The following is a 26082-nucleotide window of genomic DNA, read 5'->3' on the forward strand; positions in this document are numbered from 1 at the left end:
TGAAATTTGTTTAACAGGGGAAAATGTCATAATGATTTCCTTCACATGAGACAAACAACAGCACCTTAGTTATATTATATTCCTGCTGATTTCAGAACACAGCAGGAAAAAAACAAGAACAGGAGTCAGGTCATCGTATCAGGATCACGTAGGGACAAATAGCTCAGTGAGAGCAACTACTGCTTAGTTTAACACCTTAAGTGGCCTGTTCAGCTGGACCCAAATCCCTCTGCAACAAGTTCCAAGCTGCAGGAGAAACACATCTAAAAGCCCTTTTTCTCATTTCAAGCTGCACAACTGGGAGTGATAGTAGGAGTGAGTCCTGTGAGTGTGTCTCAGAGCGGAGACGGGAACTTCCAGCACCTTTCTTGAGGATAAGAGTGTGTTGGAAGCACATTTAGAATCGCCGTATATTTAAGGACATGCTGGTGATTAAGTGTGCAGATGGACAAAGCAGGACAGCGAACCCTGACATACAGGGAGCACTGGTGGAGATCAGTGATTCAAATCCTTCTTTGATAGTTTTGTTGTGAGTGGGACGACGACTGAGAGCTCAAAGCAGCGTACCTTTGTGATGGGAGCCTCGATGGTCATGGAGTGAATCCTGGCGACGGAGGAATATCTGCGATTCTGTAAACTGGAAGCTGCAATTCAGAAAATAACAGAAGAGATAGAGTCAATTAATTAATACCTTTAATATGATAACTGCAAAAAAAAATATCAATAAATAGATCACAGTGCCTGCAACCGTCAGCCCTCATCACAAGACTTAAGAACGGACGGCAGAAAAGGGAAGGATGTATAGAAATGTACAAAAAAGGAGAAGAAATGAAGAAAATGTAAATAAAGAGCAAATGCTAACAGGACTTCTTTGACTGAAGAAGAGAGAAGCCGACAAAGCAGAGGAGAAGCAGCACTCGGCTGAGACGCCTGAAAATAGCAGCAGCTTTGTCAAAGTGAGTTCAGGAGGGAGGTGGGTAATGTCAGCGCTCTTTAGGCTCTCTTCAGTTCAAGTACCTACCATAACACAGTGTGACTCACTCCCATCATCTCCCCCCCGTTCTTTGTCTCTCTCCGCCCTGTCCTCCCTTCACTCGATCTCGTCCTCTCTCCCCGTCGCTCTCTGCCTCTCACGCTTATCTAACGGAGCTCCGTTCTCTCAAACGGAGGCTCGAACAAAAGGGTTTGAATGAGTCTTACCGTCACTACCGCGAGAGCTGAGGGATCTGCCATCAATGGAATCTTTCCTCCTGTCTCGGTGACGTAGAGAGTGGCACTCTGTGGAGGGAAGTAATGGACTTAATGAACAGCGTGTTTAGACTGGCCGAGGGACCGACTTGTAATGATACAGGTGATCTCAGTGCTCTGTTTCATGTCAAAGATAGAATAGTTTTCCTCTGAAGCACGACTAAATATTACCACAGTCTGGAGCAGCAGTTCATCTGTTATCATTCAGTTCAGGCCACAGAGCTTTGGTAAACATTTCAGAAATATAATAAATATCAAAGTAAGCCACCTCTGAGAAACCCAGAAGGTTCACTGACTTTACAATAAGGGTGCAAAACAGACTTTAAGTAACACACGACTCAGTGTTTTAGTGCATGAGTTAATGCTGGATGTATCACGATCTGTTGCTCATGTTGTTGCAGTGTTACTCTCCACTTCTCTTAATGACAGTACTCATAAATAGAATAGAACAACAACTTAATTTCCACCCACTATGCTGTAAATGTATCTGGCACTCAGTTTGAAAGCAGAACAGTAGCTGCTCTAATAGAAATATGAAGCTTTTTTTTTAAACCAGAGATGCTGAAAAAGTCCTGAAATAAACTTTTATGCATGTCAATTAATGTGTGAAGTAATGAAATTCATTAATTGATGCCCGAGTGTGAACTAACCTCAGACAGTCTCAGTGACACGACCGTTTGTTAATGCAGAGCCAAAGGAATTCACGATACATCCTGCATTCATTCATGCATTAAATCATCATAAGTCATGCATTAGTTAAGCATTACTTAAGTGTATGATTTGTACCCACACTGTTCCAAGAATTTTCTAACCATCTGGATGAAAAATAGTCTGTCTGCTGCTTCATTTAAAAAAAAAAAAAACAACCAACAGTTTATTTCCCCAGTTGCTGACAAAATGTAGGCTCGTAAAAAGTTATGTCAAGTCAGAATGTCAGTTTATCAATAAATAATATATTTGGTTAATTACAATGAGTGTTTCATCCTGTGGCTCCTGTTGTGGACCTTATGCAGAGATGCTACAGCAGCATGTGGATGATTATGTGCAGTGGCTGCTGTAGTATTTATCATGGAGGTTTGCTCAGCTAGGTAGCAGTAAAGGCTATTTTAACAGTATAGATTAGCTACCAGAGGTCTCAGATAAGCCACACAGCTGTGAATTTACACATCAGAGCATCTTATTATAGCGGCATATGCATAAGGAAGCATGGTGAGCAAAAGGAAATGTTGCATGTTGCAAATAGGGAAAAGATAAAAGACAAAAAAAGGATGAAAAAGGACTTGCAAATATAAAAGGAGCCTTTTAAAACAACTGATAAGCAGTTATAAAGCTTTATATTTCTTTTTTCCACTTTGCTAATAGCCTACTGTTCTCTGGTCTCAGGAGCTTAGCTCTGAGAGTCAGATGTAATGTAGCACACAGGAGTCACAGAATGGGGCTAATCTAAGTCATGCTATTCTATGAGGTTTACAGAAACATACATCTGTCCAACTAAGAGACTCTGCCGACATCAACATCGGTGGAGTGGAGAGTTACCTGACTGAGAATGTTCCCCGCTGCATTTCTCTTCCTTGTTGCACTTGTGGACCTGACAGACAGAGAACAGCAGCTGATTTAAGTCGAGGTTTGGATCAGGACCAATAGTCACTGCTGCTGCTCCTTCGCAGCCTAATTTCCTGCTCCTTGAAAGCAAGACGCTAGCAGGATTTACCCCTGTTGATTAAAGACTTAATGTGAGCCAGCGATTTGGTGTTCTCTTCACTCTGACGACATCTTTTCATCGCACCCAAACTACCTGTTGCATTTTAGAAATACAGCAGAGGAATGTTTGATATCTCAACACTTAATTCTCTTTTGACAGAAGCTGCGAGTGTAATTTCTGAAGCATTAAAGGATTCTCTGAAACAAATGGTCAAATTGAAGCTTTATGTGCGTTGGTCCAGGGGCTACATTAACCATAACCTCAAACAGCCCTCTTTCCCATGTTCGTAATATGTTTTCATGCAGGTGACATTTCGTCCAGTACATCCTGTTAGTCACACAGAGGTTACTGTAGATATGGATACGATGAGCCTTTAATCCGGTTATGGAAGATTTTCCTCACCCAGTGACTCACGGCACCTTTACATCTTGCTGACTGTGCATCATTCACATTTATGTCATGATGAATGCGTACATCCAAATGTATTTTTTTTTAATTTATATTAGAAAAATAAATCTAATTTTTATATAAAAACAGAAAATAAAAAGTAAAATTGTTTTCAGACGAAGGAACAGGTTTCTGAAATGTTTGTCAATTCCATTTCATTTTTCACTCTCACACAATTGCTCATTTTCTCTCCTTAAAGCCCCCCTTTTTAAATTTCTACGTCGCTTGCTTTCAGGTCTCCTCTGTGTCCCATACTGAGTAAATAGGATTAAGACAGCATAAACACTTCTAATGACATACAAGGTTGCCAGATTTAGCTGGCCACATCTTAATGGGCTTCTTGGGCTGCAAAGCACAAACAGACATCTAAAAAAACATCTTTTGAATTAACTTGACTAAAGCTGGGAAATAGCTGAGATTATGATGAACCTTAATCGAGAGGGAAAGACAAACAAAAACGACCCTAAACCTGCTGTAAGGCTGGAGTGCTTAGACAAATACTGCTAACTAAACAACACAATGAAATGGAAACCGTGGTCAACAGCCAAACGCCTGGGTGGGAAAAGATGTGGAATAATGTGTGGTTTTAAGTGCTCAAAGGAAAATGTCCTAAGCAAGGATACAGTATCAGATCAGCGGTATCCTGAAAGGACCTCTGTGGCCTTGGGATGTCAAATGGATAATAGTGTCTCAGTGCAGATGAAGTAAATGCCTCGTGCAATGATTCAGTCCGAAATGTCACCACATACTAAACTGTTGTTCCTACTTTGCATCCTATAATGTGTGGTAGAAATGCATTTAAAAAAGCACACCCTGATAAGACCATTCAGTCCGACACTGCACAATTCCAGTTGTGGGGAGGACTTCCACGGTTTTCGAGAATGGGATCAGTCGCTGCCACGTCTAAGGATTCCCGGTCCCAACAAGCAGGAATGAATGCCATTTGGCTTTGGCAGGCAGACGCCAGCGGCTGACTCACCTTATGTATACTTGATGAAAGAGAGCAATGAGCTAAAGCTAGTCTCGGTGCAGCTTTGCCTGGGGTATAAATAGCCCTGGCGCCTGGCTGCCAGCCCTCCCAGGCCTTAGCGGGGGATCCTGGTGCTTAGCCGTAGCTTAGCATAGTATGACGTTATTGGCCAGGAACCCAGCTGAGAGCAGCGACACACCTGCTTCACAGTAAGTGTGCACACTGCTCAACAGAGCTGGAAGCCTGCGAGGCTACATGCCCCGCTGAAGTATTTAAATCTTACACTCTAGCCTGCAGTTCATTTGAAGTATTTATGTAAAACTAACTGCCAGCACCGTTTGCAATCTGCGCCTGAGTCCAGTTTGGACTCAATCATTCATTTCTCCGGCGGGGCCTTGATTGGGCCAAGTTGTGCTGCAGCATTAGGACTGCTGATGGACTGACATTTGTTCAAGCTCCACAACAGAAGAAACGGCTCGCAGTAATCTTCAAAAGTGGGCTTATAAATCTAACTTTTGTAAATTAAATGTTGAAGATGCATTTTTTTCCCTCTAAGCAGCTGCTAGTAGGCTTATAAGCTCAGGATTTTTCACATAAGCCTGCAAATCAGCATTTTGTGCAGATTTGAGAGTAAATGGTTTAAGGTTTCAAAGTGTTGCTAATATTGCAGGTGCTGCTCATTTTGGGCTGCAACAGTGCAGACAAAGGAAGGGTAGTCACACTTTGAGCTGTTGCCTCAGTTACCTAAATGACTGATAATCACAGATCAAGAGTTGTTTTGCCACACTTGAGGGACAAAGTTGCTGTGCGACTTCTTGCAAGAAGATTGTATTACAGTAGAACTAAAGAGCTAATGAGACACATTAGATTATCACTCGACTCACCTGGTTATTGTTGTCAACATGAGGTCTCTTGATGGCTACAAAATGTCGGATTTTCCTGTTGGAAGCGAGATAAAGAGTCTGTCAGGATTTTCTCATCTCTAGAAAATGTACAGTTACCACTTGGGGTTGATCAAACTTACCCTCCCTGTCCGATGACGGGCGTTATCTTCACATGTTGTTGTATGCTGTCGCCTGACTTCTTCCTGGCATAGTAAATGCCCTGCCACTCCTTCAGAGACAACACAGCAGCCAGGTGAGGACACGGTATCGTCTCGTTGCACACGTGTGTGCATGTGTGGACGGACGCGGCACTGACCTTTCCTTTTTTGATACAGGTGTTGATGGTGTCCAGCAGGTCAGCTCTGTTCTTGTCACTCTTGGGGAGTTCAGTCAGCTCCTTCCCGATCAACTCCCCCTTGTGGTAGCCCATCATCCGCTCAAACGCTGGGTTCACGTACTAGAACAAAACCAGGAAGACATTAAAGTCTAGTAATACAGATATTTTGTTGATTGGTGTCAAATCCCATGAAAAGCGTAAAATACACCATCCTGCTGCTTTAAATGAGCACTACTGCACCATATCTGTGGCTGAAAATATGTTTGAGTAACTGATAACTACAGCATCTATGTATTTATGAGGACTTATATCTTTAAGGCTGCCAACACATTCATGGGATGCGTTCACGGTCACAAAAACATAGGAAAAAAAAGAGATTTTGCTTGTTCTGACTTATGTAGTATGTATGCATGTGCATGTATGTAAGTATATATTTGTGTGTGCTGTTCCTACCTGGATGATGTGGTCCTCACTGGTGATCTCCACGGCCTCTTGACAGTGCTCCAAAGCAGTGAAAACAGAGTTACAAGCCCTGTGGATGAAATAAGCCACAGCAGCTCAAGATCAGTGACTTCAGCACCAACACCACCTCGTACATGTGTGTGTGTGTATCACTGCACGGTGTGCACGTGGTGAAGGTGTTGTCCCTCTGCTTTACCTGAGTTTGAACTGGCAGCGCACCTCTCCATGTTCAATCTGTATGAGCTCATTATAGCAGGCCGCCACGCTGCTGTTCTCCACAAACCTCTGGAGGCCGAAGGAGGTTAAGTGGTGTTTGAAGGAGAAGCGGAGAAAGGAGCAGAAAATTGAATGAGTCAGGATTTAGTCAGTAGCAACTTGTTTCTGCAGCCTCCTCTGTCATTCTCACACCATCAAACATGGCTGACAATAAGTGCCTCTTTCAAAAACTGGCAACACGCTGCTATTTCAGAGTCTCAAGTGTCTTAGAGGACAAATAAAACACATCTATTGGAAACGAGGAGAACACATTCAGCCTGTTAGAAACACTCAGTCACAAGCCAAGGCAAGTTGTTGGACGTACTCTGCTGAATCCAGCACAGAGGAGAGGAAGAACAGATGGCTCCTCCTGGTCAGCCGGTCTGAACAATGACAGAAAAGAAAAGAATCATCATCATCTGCAACCTCAATCAGTTTTTAGAAACATTCTTGTAGTGGTGAAATCTGTATGGAAAGCCCCTGAAAACTTATTTCTCAGCCACTTTCTTACTTAAGCATGAGTAATGTGGATCTACAAGAATACAGTACTTTCTGCCAAAGTTACGGCAGTTTTCGTTATTTCACATGACAGATTTATGCTTTTCCTTGATTCTCTTTGCTCTTCCCACCGGTTTGAAATGGGCAGAGCTCAGTTGGGGAAAAAAAGGTTTACACAACATTTCAATCTGAATCTGATGACAGTTGGTGGATTATTTGCTCACTATAATAATTTATATGATTACATTTTAAATAATTGTCTTTAAATAACTGCTGGGGCAAACAAACCAGGGCCATTAGCTAATAAAACAAATACTGAGGGGGATGAAATTGACTCCCGAGTTTATGAAGTAAAACACTGAGAAAGGTTTAACTTACTGAGGTAAAGTTGATAATGTTACAGATAAATCCTTAAGATTTGAAGCCAGTTTTCAGGGACTTTAAGGCATGACTGCACCAAACACCTCCAACACAGAGGATTTAAATCTCCAGAAGGTGAACTCAAACTCACTTTTGTGGCACGACGACCAAAATGACTGTGTTTTCGGAGGGCTTTGTGGCGCGGATCAACCTACAAATGAAAGAAATGCGGATTAAAAGTCAGCAGGAGTTCATTTCATCCACACTTTGAGCTCCAGAGAAGCGGTTTGGACTCAGGTACAAGACAAACATGTGGGAAGTTTGCGGGTGATGTCATCGCCACAAAAGAAGGGCAGAGCATTTCTGCGCTTCACACAGAAACACCGAGCACAACATCTGCTTCAGAGGTTCGGCCACAAAGCCACACTGCTGGCAGGGCGTACGGGAAAGTGTCCCGGAGGTGGAGGAGGAAAGAAGACAGTGATGGAGGATGAAAGGAGGAACAGAGGGAACAGATGATGGCAAAGTCCTCGCGGGGGATAAAGCCAGGAGGGGAGGGGGAGAAAAAAATCGAGTTGAGGAGAGGAGCGAAGGAGCAACGGACAAACAGGCAGCAGTTGCCAAACTGTGGTAATCAGGAGACAGGAGAGATGAATGGTTATGTTCCTTAACTTGGGGAAATAATGAAGCACTTCCAATAAATCACTACAAAATATATGGTGGTGGCTTTTAGCGTATCCAAGAGTGGGCTGGAACTGTATCTGACAATAACTACAGCCCAACAGAAACACACACAGAAGCAGAGTTAGGAATTAAATATTAGTCAGAAATAAAAGGAACATGCACTATTTCACCAGCTTAATACTGAAATGTGTGGATGTTTAGCCATTAATAAAAGGTCTTTACAGATGTCCTTGTGCTGATGCCCAGGAGGTATTCACACAGCATTAAGACAACCATGGGGCACACATTAAACACTTTGATCCATGGGAATTCCCATTCAAATGCCCTAAACACAAGTCCTTTGTTCATAGCAGAGGAACAACATCCGGCTTTTATTAGTTATTTGCAATAATCAGAGGCCGGTTAGGATTTTAATGTAATTACAAGATATTCACTTTTGTCGCCAAACTGGCTTTTCTTCACCGTCAGTATTTCACGTCACAAAGAAAAGGCCGACATGAAGTTTACATGTTTGAAATATTCTCAGCAGGAACGTTTGTGCAAAACATGGGAGTAAAGATGTTTCCTAATGAATCTTTAAAATGCCTCAGCACTCCAGAAAGTAAATGGGGACAAACTTAGCGCAGACCAGTAGTGCCAGTATGAACCCAGCTAACACCTGGCAACAGCAAGGAGGGAATGAGGTTATTCTACAATCAAAGAGGTTTCTGAAAGGTGGCCAGGGGGGTTTTTAGCAGCGGAAAAACGGACAAGAAAAAAAAACAACTCAATTTTTCAAGCCTCTGCATGTGTGCTGCTCTTGGTTCCCCTGAGCCACTATCCAGCCTTCATGTCAACAAACAAACTGACCATTTGGAGATGAGCCTCTCTTAATGCGCCACTCTGTTTCAATAGCCTCTTATGTAGTGTGACATCTAGTATCCACTGCTTCTTTTTCAGAGCAAAACACTGAATTTAGAACACCAGCAGCTCAGCGTGCAGCCTCAGGTTGCAGACGCCTGCGGTGCCTCCAGCGAACACCAGATGGCGCCAACAAGCCCCTCACTGCAGCTACAGCTGTTCACTGTGCAGCTGCTTTTAGGAAGACTGAACTCTGCACCCTCTTGTATGCTGCTGATTTCAGGTAGAAGCACATCATCATTTAATTGATTTTTTTGATTGAAGTGAAGGACTCCGTGGTCTTTACTTTGACCTTTTCGGCAGATGAGGCCCTTTCAAACTCTTTGTTTAATGTTAAACATGCATGATGGTCCGAAAACAGCAACAGAGAAGAAACCAGACTACTATTACTACTATTTGATGCTTGGTGGATTGGCTGGGCATTTTGGGAAATAAGCTAATTCACTTTCTTGCCAAGAGTTAGATTAGAGGATCTATACCTCTCTCATGTCTGAATGGTGAATATGAAGCTACAGCCAGCAGCTGGTGAGCTTAGCTGGGCATAAAGACTGGGAGCAGGGGAATCAGCTAGTTTAGCTCTGTCCAAAGGTAATGAAGTCCACCTACCAGCATCTTAATACATACAGAAAAGGGCTGCACGTTGTGGTTTTACATGAAGCTTGTGTGCCAGACTAGTTCCTGGTTGGACATCTGTTCATTATTGAGTGCTGCTGGTTGGATCGTCAGAGCCAGGCTAGCTGTTTCCCCTTGTTTCCAGTCTTTGTGCTGAGCTAAACTAAGCGGCTGTGGCTTGATATTTACTGTACAGACATACTGTTTGTGTGGGATCAATCTCGTCATGCAACTCTCCGAAAGAAAGCCAATAAACCAACTGTTCCTTTAGGGCATCTTTTATAGGAGTGGACTCTGTAAAATTTAAGATGAAATCAGAAACAACCAGAGAGGAAGAGCATCAGCAGACAGTCACACAGTTAAGGCTCACCGACACACTGCTTCAGGCTCAAAGTAGCGCGAGTTGCGTCCATCGATGACTACGATCTCATGGTGCTTGTCCAGGAAACACTCGGCGGCAGACTCGGGCGTGCGTGCGATGTTACACCTGAACCCGGCGCGGTCGCAGGCCCACCAGAAGGCATCGCTCTGGCTGTCCTCCTTGGCGAACACCAGCAGGACCTGAGGAGGCAGGAAGGAATGGACGCCTGGGTGAGACAGTGCTGCTACTACTGTGATAATTATAGAATATCTGTGTTAGTAGGTCTACACTGCATTTACTACTCAGACAGGACATTCTCCAGAGCTGCAGACACCCAAGAACCAGACTTCAGCTGTAGTACACACTTCTGACACCAAGGTTATAATACTGCCAAGGTGACTGACATTTATGGGCCTGAACAGTAAAGGAACTGGTGTGGCTGCTGAACCTTTTTCTCTAAGACTTCGAAAACAGAAATTTGGGTTTAGATTGTGCTCATTGTCCTCTGATGCATAACCCTTTAAGACCCTTTTGAGGGTGGACTATTTTTTGATTATTAGACCCTCGCAATGAAAGTAGACACAATGTTATCAAGGATTTTTAAACCACCCTTTTAAGGTTTGTGTCATACTTTGTGTGTGAACAATGATGGAAAATACTTTTCATAGCGGCCTGTGTAAGTTTTGCATAGTGCCAGCAAGGATTAGACGGATGGATGACTGACAACCACTAGCAATATTTGGATTTTGTATAAGTTAGGTTGCATGTGAGAGCTAATCGGATGGATCAGAAGGTTCAAAGTTATGAACACAGAGAAATACATACGAATAAAGTTTGTGAAAAGCAAAGAGAGAAATTAGAAATAAGTATAGATATCACAGGTTGTATCACGAGGTGCAGTAGCTAAGTGGTTAGCTTTGTTGTACCACAGCGAGAAAGTCTTGGTTATGAATCTGGGCCTTTCTTCTTCTTTGCATCCTCTCTCTGTGTATATGTGGATTTCCCCCCACAGTCGTAAAGACACACACAGCTCAGGGCGACAGGAGGATGTGGACCATCTACAACTGAGAGTGTGTTCATCCCTCTGCGTTTTTCACCCTGTGATTGGCTGGGAACCTGTGCAGGGCGCCTCCATGCCTGTTACTCAGTGCATGCTGGGATAGACTGCAGCCTCCTCCATAAAAGTATAAAAAAAGAACGAATAAGACGCCTCGGCTAAACGGACCACATGATGTAAACGTCACGGTAATGTCTTCCTCTGGTGAATTATTCCTTCAACATAAACTGAGCACCATGAAAGCTGTGCTTCACATCAACAGACGTGAAGCCTGCAGAGCGCGGACTCGTGTTTTTGATCCCACGCTGTGTTTTGACCACGAACACACCAGCCACCTTTGGTACAGTGGTGAGGAAAGACAACACTGTAAGAGACACACACACACAACAGAGACGCACACACTCTCATGCACACACACATCTACACACACACACACGCAGGCAGCTGGGGTGCAGCCAGAACCAACAGTGCTCAGCTCTGCCTCGCAGCAGCATCACCTCCTGACTCCCTCTAAGGACAACAAAGGATAGAGTGACAGAGGTGCATGGAGGTGCAGCGGGGAGAGAGGGAGAAGAGAAGTGAGAGAGTGAAAAAAGGAGAAGAGCCCTAAAGTCATGACTCCTCACACTTCCTGTATAGTTTTAAAATTAGGAAGGGAGTAGGTCATGGTGTGTCATCTATCCATGCAGTCTTTCTCACGCAGGAGAAGGGACGGACAGAAAATTGACTATGGAAAACAAACAAGCGAGGATGGCAGGAGGAGGAGATGTAAAAGAAGAAGGGAGAAAATGAGCTAGTATTGGTGAGTGCGTGTGAAAGGTCCACAGTCTTTGATCCCGAGCTGGCTTGTGTAACCATGGCGCTGCTTTGTGTAACCATGGTGCTAACATGTGAAATTCCACACACACGGTACCCAGTCGACCCCGGGACGATGCCGACCGCACAGATCTCTGACCTGCCACCCAAATATGTCACCGGCGATGAGCCTGGTAGGAGGCGCCGTTGGTCTTAGCGCCCCACACAGTCAAACACATTTAAACACATGGCTGCACTCCATCACGCCACCGTCACATCTGTCTCAGACACACACACGCTCCTTAATGTAACTCACTATTAATGGTACACCAACTGATGTGTGATTACACAACTACAACGACTTTAAAGTAAATACGTGGTATAAATGTTACCATGTGTTTATGTAGCTGAACATACAACACGGTCACGTACTGGCTTCATGGTTTGTATGGACACAGCGTACAGGTGGTGTTCGGTTGGTCTCATCCCGGACCGCTGCTGTGAGCTGACTCACATTTTCAGGGTTCAGAGGTTAATCCGCCATGTTTGCACAACCTGGCCAGATGCCATCTGACGCTGGGAGATTCCCAAACACAGAGAGGTGTCACTGGTCTAACTTTATCTGTGTGGGAGCGGAGCACAGTCTGAGCCAATCAGAGTATATGAAGGAGGTCAAATGAGATCCTGCGTCAGGATTTAAGTTTTTGTGCTGCTTATGTCACACACACAAAACTTCAGGACACTTTATATTTGAATAATATCTTATATAGAGTATGAGCTCATTGACCTGACATGTACAGCAGCTGTCAGGGAGCTGCTGCTGGTGAATTTTACCTGATGAGTGCAAGTGACGGACAGTGTGCTGGATTTTTGATCTCAAGCACGTGTCAGTGAGGTTTCCTGGTGTGCAAGCACTTTGTAGGAATATTAAAATATTAAGAAAACTGGAAAGAATTGGTTTTATTTACCACATAATCTTTTGTTTGCTTTGCCAAGCATGCGATAAAACATAAAAAAAAAAGAATAGTAGTTTAGTTTATCAACAGAAAATTAATCAGCAGCCATTTTTATAATCGATTAATTGTCATTTATTAAGTTGCTTTGGGCTTTGGTGGATAAAGTTTGAATATGTTAGCTTGTGAAATGTTCTGGGCGTGTTTCAGTATTTTAAATGATTAATCGAGAAGATACCGATCAGATTAATCGTTAGTTGCAGAGATAATTGAAACCCTCGTCACAGCCAGCAAGTGGACGACAAAGGAAACCTGCATATTTTTGCATTTGAGAAGCTGGAAGCAGTGAATTTGTGTCACTTCTGCATAAAAGAAATACCTAAACTATTAAACAATTACCAGTTAATGTTCTGTTGATCTGCTGATCAGTTGACTAATGGTTTCAGCTATAATCACATGTTACTTGTGGTCAGTGAAAGTTCTGCCTACTGCCGCCATCCTGCAGGAAAGACAGACAGGCTACTAAACGTTTGAGGTAGGATGACAAGAGTTACTGCAGCTCCTCGTATGGGAAATACAACAACATACAACATGAGTGTGACTTCATTTATCTGTGTAATAAGCAAAACACATGAATTATTAGATAAGCCGAAGGAGGACGTATCTGGAGAGGTTGAGACTCTCCAGGGCTGCAGTAACAGTAAATGTCAAGGAAAACTCACTATATATAACTCTCTCCTGCAGAGCATTTTATCTCTCTTTTCATCTCTCCGTTCTTGTGGAAGGAGTGAATCAGGAGAGGGGTGGGTGAGGTCATGGATCCAGCAGAGGGCTGGAGGTACAACATTAGTAGGTTGCTTTGGGAGAGCAGTTTACGGGTTTTATGGAGCATGAGATGAGGTCTTAGAAAGCTTTTTAATAAAGCCCCTGTTCCTTCCACCTGCCTGCAGACTGCCACAGATTCCTGGTGCAATGTTTTTTGGCATTGAGGAATACAGAGGAGGAGGGCGAACGGATAGCGCAGGATACTGGAGCTTGACATGAACACCAGTGGCGTGCCAGGCCGCTCACATCACTGCACTGGAGCAGGAACTGAGCTGAACTCAGAAACCCCTGGAGATCGGTCGGACCAGCACAGCTCAAACCGAAGAAAATTAAATCAAAGCAATAAACAAGCACCTAATAAAGTAAGTGATTCCTGAGGTAGGGACTGCCAGAGCAGAAGAATGCCTTGTTGGTTCCTGTTTCTCAGCTGGTAACCTCCAAGAACTCTTAGTTTCTTTGTTACATAAGGATAAATCTGACTAGCACTAGCCCTAATCCCCACCCAGAGGATGAGCAAAGACAATCCCTGGCTCAACCCCACATAACCTTGCAATATTCCCTGTCTCTTCATGGACAAGCAGTAGGATTGACACCACAGAGTGCAGACAAGGTGTCAACAGGCACACAAACATATAATATCTAAATATCCTCTTAACGCCGTTAATATACAGTTAACAAAAAATAATCCCTCCATAATTTGTATTTATACATTTTAAATCTACACAAAACAAGCTGTTGACAGATTATTTAAATGATTCCTTTCAGGATTTGTCTAGTTAGTGTCCTAACTTAGGGAGACACCTTCTTGTTGAGACACTAAAACCTTCATACAGACGCCTGTCTATTGTTTGACTTCTTCATTAACAGAAGGTATTATTAGTGTATGCGAACATTCTCCTGCAACACAACATAGGAGGTGGAAAATATTTAGTCTAGCAAAACCATTTTCAACATGCCTCAAGCCAAGATAGCATGAGGCAGCTGACCGGTTTTCACTGGAGAATGATCATATTTGCAGAAAATCCCAATGTGACCTGAACATAGCGCAGCAGTACACACAGTGTCATTGATGATCACTCCCTAGTTTAAATGTCATGGTGTATATAAATAAGAACTTTGTACTATATACACTAAACTATACAACTGGAGGTTTGAAAGTAGGACAGTTGCATTGATATAAGTTCTGTAAAAGGAACTGGAATTATTCCTTTAACTGTGCAATGAGCGCTACATTTCTACGATGATGAGGAGCACAAAGCGTACAGTAACACACATCAACCATATTTGGAAAAAAGGATAACATTTGGCAAAAAGTAGGGACATAGTTGAAATGATGATCAAATAGTAAAAACAGACAAAAATCTGATTCCAGTCTCTCAAATGAGAGGATCTGCTGCTTTTCTTTGACCAAAAACTCCAATATATTCAGATTTGTTTAATGAAATATGACAAAACAAGTCACCTGGGGCTCTGTTAAGCTGTCATCTCACATGTTCTCTTTCATGGACAAACTATGAATCATATAAATAATCTACAGATTAATCACTAATGAAAATAATCGTTAGCTGTAGTCCCACATTTATGAAAGAGAGACGAGGAAGCTCTACCTGGTCAAGTGCAGTTAGAAAACATAACTAACAGAAGTTATTGCTCAGACAACAACAAAAAAATTGCATTTGAACATGAAGTCCTTCAAAACAAAAGTAACGTGATTCCAGACGTTTGTTTCACTTTTACCTGAATGGGCTCTTGTGTCAGTCTCATCGGTCCTACACATTCTTCTGTAGCTGAAACCTGCAGGCAACAGATGAAGAGTGTGTGAGTGACGAGCACATAAAACACACACACACACACACACACAAAAAGAAGAAGCTGTGAACACTTCTTACCATTTTACCATTGATGTCCAGAATCATATTAGCATATTGCTTTTTTTCTTGCACAACGTGTCAATCCCTGTCCCTTAAATCTTCTTTCTTTCAGCTTTAAGAGTCCATAGAGCAACAACACAAGTATTTCCTCTTACTGGAGTCTGGAGCAGAACAGTGAAAAACCTCCTACACCAACAATTATCTGTCGGTCTGAGTTGTTTACTACAGATTGTGCCTCCCCTATTAGCAGCCTAGAGTGGAGCTGTCCACTGTAACATCTTTAGTAGGTATTAGCAGCCAGCCGCAGATTGAACTCACAGGTTTACTTGCATAATCCTGCTGCAGGAGCATCACATACTGTGCTGTGTATGTGTGTGTGTGCAGGCTTCTTAACCCCATGCGTCATTCAGGTGTGAATAAGCAACTCAGGTTCCAATGCATCCTTTGAGAATATGCATGCACATGCATTCTTACGCCAGACAATGAATCAGCAATGCGCCATATCGTGCTGGACACCACATTACGCCCGGGGATTATCCTGCTATTTCTGAACAAATTCTGTATCTGTGAGTCATTTTCCCCATTGAAAAAGGTATTTGTTAGATTATGTGGTTTTTGCTGCTAACATGTTCATAAACACACAATCATAATCCACAAAAACACAGAGGGGAGATAAAGAATGAGCCAGGAAGAGGATTTCAGTTAATTCTACTGGAGGCATGAACTCCATAATAATGCAGCCTCGCACAAACTCTTCTCAGTCACTCAGAGACCGCTGCATGACTAAAGCAGTGCGCTGGACAGAGGCTGGTGACTCAACCACACATCAGTATTATTTGTCAGCGGTAATTAGGCTTAAAGGTGGACATACTTAAACCCACATCCAGCCTCAACTAGCCACTACTAACCGCTAACGTCATCAAGAGCTTTTGGTGCTACACTTGAAGAAAGAGGCAACATGTTGCTTCAGGTAATATACTAATTAGGATTTGCAGGACTTGTCAGCATCAGTGTTGGGACCATAACATACAAAACACAAGCTGCACTATGACAAACATGTGCAGGATAGACAGGATATTGGTATTTTTGGCAGTGAAAATGATTTAGTTATTTACTGAAATCCAAGATCCTATTTGTTATAGAGTTTATATTATTTTGTCTACCTCTGATGTGTGAAGTGTGGCATAAAAACACAACTCCATTTTAAAGGAAGGTTTAAAAAAAAGGTAAGTGAAAGTAAATATGTGTTAGAAAAACTGCAGGCAGGCAAACACACATAAATACCAAACTCTAATCTACATCTAACTTTAAGATTAAAACTAAGTCTTAACCTTAAAACTGTGCTTAGTGATCCTTATTCTGGTCCTCACTATGCAGCAAGCACAAGTACGCAGACACACACACGTATGTATATATACATATATATATGTATATATATAAATAAAGCCACACACTGGCTATACACACAGGCATACTGTCTCATGTTGCTTAGTCTTATGACATTCACATTTTCAGATTTAAAGAGCAGACACAAAGTGAGCGCTGTTGAATGTTAAAGGTCAGAGAAAAACACATTCTGATCCATATGTCCCTAAATACGGATCCTCCCCACTTCAAACAAGTGAAGCAAAGGCAGAAAAAAGAAATAAAAACACATACAAAAATCTCTCGAGTGATTTAACCAAAACTGTTGTAAGTTTTGGCAGAAAATTGTCTGTTCCTGTGGGATCGTGTTTTCAGGATCTTTAAGTAAATAATGTGCCCAGTAATGTGTCTAAACCCCTGTGATCCTGTTATTCCTGTTTTGTTGTGTTTTTATTCACATGAACAAGATGCATTGTGGGAACACGGCACTGCAAAAGCATTTGGGCGGACAGTTCTCAGGAAGCAGCAGCCTGTTTATAATGTTTGGATGCTGCTGATGCAAATAAAACATTTCCAGGAACTTCTTCATGCTAAAAATCTTCAAATGAAGACAATTGTGAATTGTTTCTTATGCAGGGAAGCAGCTGAAGAAAGTGCCAAGTCACTGGGAGGACCTCGTTGTGTAAGCGAGCTAGATTGACGAGATTAGATCAGGCTAAAATCATCATTAGCATCACTATCCTCCCAAGGAAAAGGCCACAATACAACATGTTTAAATCACATGCAAGTGTAAGATCAGAAAACGCTTTCATTCAGCAGTGTTGGAAGGTGTAGTCCTGCCTATTGGCATTCTACAGGTTTGTGTTTGTGCAGCAATTTCTCTGAGTGCAGTATAATGTCACTAAATTGGAGGACTTGTTCTTTAAGCATGTTATAGTTTAGCGAATATCCCAGACCAGGAGAGGCTGATTTGAATTAAAAGTGCTGAGGAAGCCAAAGGATGCAGTGCGGCTCTCTAATGTACTTTGCTGACGATATCGGACCTCATGTGGACCTCACACCACAGTTGTTTGTCTCTGAGTACAAAGAGATTCTTAGTGAGGTCTAATTGGGCAAAGAAATGAGGTCAGTCACGTAAGAGATGACCAAAGGGAGAGCTGAACCAGAAATCCACCTAGTCAGCGAGGAACACGAGGAGCATCTGGTGGCTCGGTGTCGAAGGGGAAAGACTCGTGAGATAAAAAGACCGAGGGGACTGAATCATTGTTGAGTGCCTCTGTGATGACAAGAAGCACAGACTCCGAGGATGTCAGAGGGGTTGAGGGTTGGCTTCACACAACAGCCAGATGTGAAACAGAGCAGGAAGGAAGGCGGTAGAAACGGGGACAGGTCAGTAATCACTGCTGGGAGAACAATTTGGAGAGAGATCAGTCCGTGGAGCTAGAGGATGATGGAGGAAGTGCTGGCTAAAGCTGTCATAAGACACCACCTCGTCTTAGGAATGGGCGACTAAGTCCTCATGGAAATACAGGAAGGGGGAAACAGGCGAAGGAAGATTTAGGATAGAGAACACAGACAAGAGCCTCCGAGAGTTAAGATGAATGGTAGAAGCGAGATGGGTGGACGAGGAGAAGAATGAGAGAGGCTGAAAGCTTGTTTGATTCATAAGAATCCACACGATAAAGAAGCAGGTGAGGAAAGACAGAATAATTTTGAAAAAAGAGATGTGGAAGAGGACAGAAATGAGACGTCAGAGTCTGTAGAAAGATGGAGGACAGAGATAAGTGAAGAATATAAAAAGAAGAACCACAGAAAAAGACCTTTGGTATTTTCTTGGTGAGAGTCTCAAAAAGCATGTTTTTAGAGGCGTTTTTCATTATTAATGTTCTATATTTATACATTAACATTAAAAAACCATGAGGAGATACAGCAGATAGGGAACTTTATTAATGCCAATGGGAAATTGCAGCAACCAGTCACATCAGGCACACAAGGACAGTCAGAGAGAAGATAAACAATAATAATAATAATAATAAACTAAAAGGAAACTAGATCACTAGTCTAAATATATATAATTATAGGCTGTGCATTGGTAGTGCAAGTCTGATATTGCAGATTGATTCCTTGTATTGTTATGCCAACACATAAATAATAGATTTGACCATTCTGGTTAATTAGGAGAATTTCCTGTCAGCGTCTTACAGTGTAGTGAATTAGATCTCCAACTAGATCAAACAAGATATCTGATGCCATGTTGAGCTCTAGAAGAAGTCAGGAGTGGGCTACAACATGAGCTCAGAGTGTGCAGAATTAGCTATTAGCACTTCCGGTTTGCAATGTGTCAACAGATGTATAGACATCCATCACTGGTTTACTGAATACTGAGGAAAACATGAGAAACAGGGAAGTTCTGGAGTCATAAGGAGTTTCCTTTCTTTGTGATTTCAAAGCGGAATCACAGATTTTTATGTGTGATGGCGATGTGAGACGGTGATATCCTTGGGAAGTGTGAAGTCGCACTGAATCTATAAGTATGTGCATCACTGAGCAGTGCATCAGTGCTACTGCAGCTGTTGACTGGACCAAACCAGAGACCAAACTGTGATTCCCAACTTCCTGCTGTTGTCAGAACACCAGCATGCACCTGCCTCTTTCACCTCAAAGCAGCATCTTTGCCTCGTCTCTCCCTCCGCAGCCACACTTAAACTCTCCAGCACCCCACATTTGAAGAACCTTAGATCTTCCACTAATTGCTAATCTCGCAAAACTCGTCATGCTGTGGAGCTGCGTTCATCTTGGAGTCATTTCAGCTTGTTCTATTGTTTCTGGGAGGCCCTTTGTAGCGTTGGCTTGCTGTATAAATAAACCCTGAATCACCTACAGGTGCATATACTGTACACGTATTGTTATGATCCAGATAAAACACTGCTGTCGCTGTGGAGGCCTGCACCACCAGTTCACTGCACGTTTAATAAAGCACTTTATTCTCCAGAATGCAATAAACTTAACAAAGTTACAGTTTGTTTAATGTATTCTTTTGAAGGTGTTTTCACTGTTTACAATGATGTTAGATTATAAGGATGACAACTTGGTTTACATTATGGCAGGAGGACAGACGGAGCTGTTTACACCGATGTCTAATCACTCTGAGTAAGTGACAACGAAGGGGTCTATCTCTCATCTAGACTTGACCTTGTGTGTGGCTCTTACTTTGAAGCTGTTTAGAAATCAGAAATGATACAGTATGACGTTACTGTGGCCTTCAGCGCGGGGCTAACTCCTCTGATCCTATGCATTATGTCACTTTCATCTGTATCTGAACCACAGCGAAATGTTATTTGATTTATTTTGTGTGTTGCCAGATAAACGCCAAGCCGTCGCCTGTCACGCATTATATTACACATCATGGCTAACAGCAGGCCTTGGTGTTTACGTGAATCAAAGTCCTTGCAACAAGGCCTCATCTTATCTGCAGCACAGGTGGCCTTCTGTAGTTCCTAGATGGGCTTGAGGTCAGCCTCCGTCTGTACACTGCTAGGTTATCCTCCTTTAGGTTTATTTCCACACAGTGTGAAGTCATGATAAGCTCACATTGATCGTGAAGTGATAGTTTGACGCAGGTTCCTTTTGCCGTGTGGACGCGCTTCTTGGCTGCAACCTTCAAATTTGACGTTACACTACCAGTAAAAGCATCGGATTCAAACAGAACAAATGTGCTTCTTTAAACATGTTCTGCTCCAACTTTACTAGATAATGTGTCCTTTCTGTGTTCAGCCTGGTAATACAGCAAACGTTATAATTCCTCCGACAGTCCAAAACAGAGACAAGATAATTGGCCGAGCTGACTTACTGTGCATCGACAGCAGTCAGTTACGGAGTGTGCAGCTGCCAACAAACACCAATGAACTGCGGTAAATAAATGTTAAAGACGTGTCTGCAGTAATTAAGAAACACCACTGACCACTTTATGAATGTCGGATGGATTGCTGATAAAATCTGGTACAGACATTAATGATCAGTGAATCCTGACTTTTCATTCGGGGTTCCAGATGATATATCCTAAAAGTGGTGACCTGCTGATTCTATTCATTTTGCCCACTGTCTTGTTGAAGGAGATATTTCGGACTTCTTTGTGAATGAGTATCCATACTCTTTTACTCTGTTGCGTGAAACTGATGTGGAATTCCCCTGAAATCCTGCGGCATTTAAAATATTTTCAAGTAGGCTGAAATTTCATTAAAGGCTTTTAAAGGCGCGATTTGAGCCGAAGAACTCACTTGTCCTCTACGTGCCACCACGCCTGGTAAAGTCATTCAAACTACCAAAAAAGAGCATGAAAACACGAGTGTGCACAATAAAAATTCAGACTATGCTCCAGTGAGATAACATGCATGTAAACACACACCTACAGGAACTTCTTTGCATGTAAACAGTCGTCCCAGTCCAACATTCAAACTATTTTCCACTTCACAGCCTGGATGACATTCCTGCTCTCACACACGCCCTCTTCCATGCGAGCTCAGACCACGTCCACTGAAAAGGCTGCTTAAAACAAAGTGTGTTCACTTCTCTTTGTTATAAATGTTCACTGTTGACCAGTTTAACTAGAACTCCTGAGCTGCTACACTACGATGATCAGACCACACACCAGTTAAAGCATGAGAATCAAGTTGTTTTTTTTCCAATGATTTTCACATTTCTTTGCTTTGATGAGTGCCCAGGGGAAGGGAACATTTGTCCAGTATATTTCTCCCACACATTTAACATCAATATGATATTTCTGACCATTTTCTTCTTAAACCCAGTTCCTGAGAAATAGTCTTCCTCTTATCTGATCATAATCTAACAATCTTAAAATGCTCTCTCATGGCACCGCTACGTATTTGTCTAAAATAATCTAAAGCTCTTGAGATAATGAAAAAGAAACTTGATTGGCATATGAATGAGCTTGTGACATTTCACAAGTGTGTTCCTTATTTCTCTTAAAAGGGGGGTGTAGGAGAAAAGATGCTTTATTTCTGACGAGACAAGAAAAGACTATTGTGAGCAACAATATTTTCCTCTGGGTGATTTTGAAGTATTGATATTGATTGGTATTGATAATAATGAGGCCCTCAAAGGATAACTCCAGTATTTCTAAAACCCTTAAACCCGGTCTGCAATGTAGTCCTTCAGGTAATTATGCTCAGTCTAAGGACGTCCACCTAATGTGCTGTGCTTGTTATTCTAAGTGTCTGACAACATTACAAAGAGGATTCCTACAGAGACAGACCTGGAAGATCCTTTTTGTTTCACCAGAAAAAGCTGCTGTATGGCGTTATTCAAATCCACCAGACTCCATTAACAAAAATGGTGATTTTACCTCACAGAACCAGTGGCTGGTATACTCCTGCCGCGATCGAGTAGTTTGTTTGTGTTAGTGTGTGTTACACAAATAATGTGTTGGATCTGGAATAACCCCTAATAACACCACGGTCACACAATAACTCAAACACATTGATTGAGACAACAGTAGAGCTGCACCATGTGAAATTACTATTTTTGTCAATAGAGTCTGGTGGATTTGAATAGTGAGATTCTGCGGCTGTTTCTGGTTAAACAAATAGGATCTCACAGGTTCTTGCTCTGTACGGATCCTTTCTGTCAGTGGCAAAAACAAGCACGTTAAGTGGACGTGGTCGGGTCCTGCCCACCTCTGACTGGACAGGACTGTGGACTTTTGGACACTGATATCAAAAAGTCTTTGAGAAGACATTCACCAGTGTGGTCCACACCCTCTTTTATTGTCAGTCATCACGAAAAATAAATTCAAATGTATTCACACTGGTGTTTTTGAGATGGCACGTCGGCTCAGGGAGGACGGGGGAGTTTTCTCATGTGTTCATGGGTTCTCTCAAACACTACAAGGAACAGTTACATGATGAAGCATTTTTACTGCATTGTTGTGCATAATGTGTATAATTAAGATCACTAATCAGAGCAGAGAGAATAATTATGTAAATGTGAAAGAGAAAGTGACGTCTGTACTGCTCTGGCACCGTTTCACACATACTTATAGAGTACAGTAGTTATAGAGTACAGTGGTTATAGAGTACAGTACTTATAGAGTACAGTACTTATAGAGTACAGTACTCATAGAGTACAGTAGTTATAGAGTACAGTACAGATAGAGTACAGTACAGATAGAGTACAGTACTCAGAGTACAGTAGTTATAGAGTACAGTACAGATAGAGTACAGTAGTTATAGAGTACAGTACTTATAGAGTACAGTAGTTGTAGAGTACAGTACTCAGAGTACAGTAGTTATAGAGTACAGTACAGATAGAGTACAGTACTCAGAGTACAGTAGTTATAGAGTACAGTACTTATAAAGTACAGTACTCAGAGTACAGTAGTTATAGAGTACAGTAGTTATAAAGTACAGTACTCAGAGTACAGTAGTTATAGAGTACAGTACTTATAAAGTACAGTACTCAGAGTACAGTAGTTATAGAGTACAGTAGTTATAGAGTACAGTACTTATAGAGTACAGTAGTTATAGAGTACAGTATTTATAGAGTACAGTACTCAGAGTACAGTAGTTATAGAGTACAGTAGTTATAGAGTACAGTACTTATAAAGTACAGTACTCAGAGTACAGTAGTTATAGAGTACAGTAGTTATAGAGTACAGTACTTATAAAGTACAGTACTCAGAGTACAGTAGTTATAGAGTACAGTAGTTATAGAGTACAGTATTTATAGAGTACAGTACTCAGAGTACAGTAGTTATAGAGTACAGTAGTTATAGAGTACAGTATTTATAGAGTACAGTAGTTATAGAGTACAGTACTCAGAGTACAGTAGTTATAGAGTACAGTAGTTATAGAGTACAGTAGTTATAGAGTACAGTAGTTATAGAGTACAGTACTCAGAGTACAGTAGTTATAGAGTACAGTACTTCTAGAGTACAGTACTCAGAGTACAGTAGTTGCTCATCTAGACTTTGTGCAAAGCTATTGTCAGGTTGGAATAACTGCGTTAATAATGATTCGTTTGTTAAAGTGCTCATTTCTTTGTCGAAGCACAGAAGTTGTAGTGTTCGCCACCACTGAACTTTAAGAGGTCCAAATGAGAGGTAGTTAGGAGAGATGCTGACAAAGTGCTAATTCATGCCGTCGTCTGTAAATTCTTATAAGCCGCCGACTGTGTTGGAGGCCCTGGAGGGATATCTGTACAGGCCACCAGCATCAGCTCCCTCACATGCGACTGTTCACACCCCTGCAGTACTGACCAGAGGGGTAAACAGATGACTTGTGTATATAAACATGCACACACACACACATATGCACGCACACACACACACACACACACACACACACACACACACACACGGGCGTATGATCAACACCATGGCAGATTATCAAGATCCTGCAGCGAAAGGCAGATGGTTTTAATAATAAATAGTAGCATTGATCCTCTCTCAGTCCTCTGGAGATAGAGGGGAACTGAAGGAAGGAACAGCTGACAAACACACACACACACACACACACACACACACACTATCTGTGCCACCCTGAACTAACGACACAAATCTATAAAAAGGCATTAAACTGTTGGACCTAAATATTATTAAACTGTTGCAACACGTTCTACGATTTCAGCAGCTGATGAGAAGCATCCTGTTAGGGTGGCTTGGTATTTTCATTGAACCCGGGGACTCGTATTGCCAATTCTCCTCCATATTAGGACCAGAGGAGACAAGTATACGCCAACAATTTATACAATGTAAGAATGAAAGACCACAGGACTGGCAGAGCTACTATAAAGGCCAAAGCTCAGTCAAGAGTTGTATTAATGTGAGGAAAAACAAATGAAGAAATGCCAAATAATCCCCCCAAAATACAGTTTACCAAAAGCAAATCATACAAATAAACAGCTATACTCCCAGAATGGGTCTTTTATTGTGTAAAACAGTCTGAATCATCTCATCTAGGCCTGAACGGGTTAATCTCTTCTGAGGGTCTGATGACACGATCATCTGCTGCACTACTTCTTAACAAAACACAGCTATATCCTCTGGGGTTCGATCATAAATATGAAGAAGTATCTGTTCACATGCTCCCTCATGACAAGACATGTACACAACCCCACAAGTTTATCATCTTTACACTGAGGTTCTGGTCCCCAGACGCTGAAGGAAGAAGACAGGCTGTGCCATTCTCTACTTCATTAATTTGGTTTATTAGCTCAACAGCATCTTCCATGCTAACATAATGAGCACTAAAACAAAAACTAACTTGGGTTTTTGTCTGTGAAAGTTCATTCTTGGCCTTTTCTTGACCAAATTAAATGAAAAAAAAAGGCAACTCAAGGTTCGCTTTTTGAGCTTTTTCTCAAGTTTTCTTTATCACAGCTCATCCGTCATCACAAACTCCTTCCACTGCGGAAAACCTTGAGATGCGGTTGAAGGTTTTCAGAAAAAGCCAGTAAGTGCACCTTGAGTCAAGATTTGAGAGCTTGATTACTGCTTTATAGCTCATCAGTTTGGTCTGCATCTAGAGCTCTTTACATTCAGCACCTCCCATGAAGAATGTAATGAGTTCTTAGGTCACCCTGTGTGATTGGACACTGCTTCCCCCTTTGTTTACTTGCAGCTCTGAGGAAAACCTCGGGACGCCATGTAAAAGCATGATAATTGCTCTTTATTTTGCTCTGGTGTAAAAACAGAACTGTCAGCGCTGTAGACTGTCTGGTGGAGTTAACTGAATTTAAGGGATGAACACAAACTGTCAAACCACAGATGATTCTTTATGTTTTGGTGCTTTGACTCACGCTAAAGTACAAACCAATTAGATGCACGTTTCTGCACATTTGCACAGCCACTGCCTGTACTCAAGATATAATAAACAACAGTCTGTATACAAACTGTTGTTATGGCACATATTTAAACTACAGCGCCTGACTGCAGCATTAAAGTTGTACAAGTTTCCACTAAACACTTTACTCATACACCCCGTTTTTGCAGCATATAAACATTCAGTGAGTGTTTATCACCCACTATAATGCAATTATAAGCAGATATCAGTGTTTATTAATATAAATTTGTTCACAACTTCTCCATAACCCATAGGTGGAGCCTGGTGTACAATCAGATAATGAATGACAGTACTGTAGTTATGTCAGGAGCATTTATTTGTTGACACATATTGCACATCAGTAAAATTCTTACAGTGTCTCCATATCTGCTTACAGCTACATCACAGTGGGTTACAAACCCGTGTATTAAAATGCAAGCAGCCCTATAAATGTCACATGTGGGGGTTCAGAGAGAGAAATGACAAAATCCTGCAGACAGGACACAACTGGACATGCTTCTGTTTGCTTGAGTCAGATCCACGACTATTTTCAGCGTTTTTATGAATAAATGATCAACTCTGTCTGCCCATCTGTCATTTATTACATGCACCCTTGGAGAGGAGAGAGGAGAGAGGAGGGAGGGTGGGGGGGGCTGGGA

General features: G+C 42.0%; 1 protein-coding gene across 1 annotated transcript in view; it reads right to left on the minus strand.

Moving 5' to 3' along the window:
* pde8b (phosphodiesterase 8B) overlaps nt 1-26082 on the minus strand; it is a 36769-nt gene that overhangs the window by 10061 nt on the left and 626 nt on the right. The window contains exons 2-13 of the mRNA XM_070850282.1: nt 15088-15144; nt 9730-9920; nt 7315-7374; nt 6631-6688; nt 6247-6335; nt 6042-6120; nt 5568-5708; nt 5392-5480; nt 5252-5306; nt 2785-2836; nt 1201-1278; nt 568-644 (exon numbers count right to left, since the gene is read on the minus strand). Coding sequence (XP_070706383.1) covers nt 568-644; nt 1201-1278; nt 2785-2836; nt 5252-5306; nt 5392-5480; nt 5568-5708; nt 6042-6120; nt 6247-6335; nt 6631-6688; nt 7315-7374; nt 9730-9920; nt 15088-15144 — 1026 coding nt within the window. The remainder of the gene's footprint in view (nt 1-567; nt 645-1200; nt 1279-2784; nt 2837-5251; nt 5307-5391; nt 5481-5567; nt 5709-6041; nt 6121-6246; nt 6336-6630; nt 6689-7314; nt 7375-9729; nt 9921-15087; nt 15145-26082) is intronic.

Source organism: Pempheris klunzingeri, chromosome 19 (assembly GCF_042242105.1).
Source record: "Pempheris klunzingeri isolate RE-2024b chromosome 19, fPemKlu1.hap1, whole genome shotgun sequence".
NCBI classification, from domain to species: domain Eukaryota; kingdom Metazoa; phylum Chordata; class Actinopteri; order Acropomatiformes; family Pempheridae; genus Pempheris; species Pempheris klunzingeri.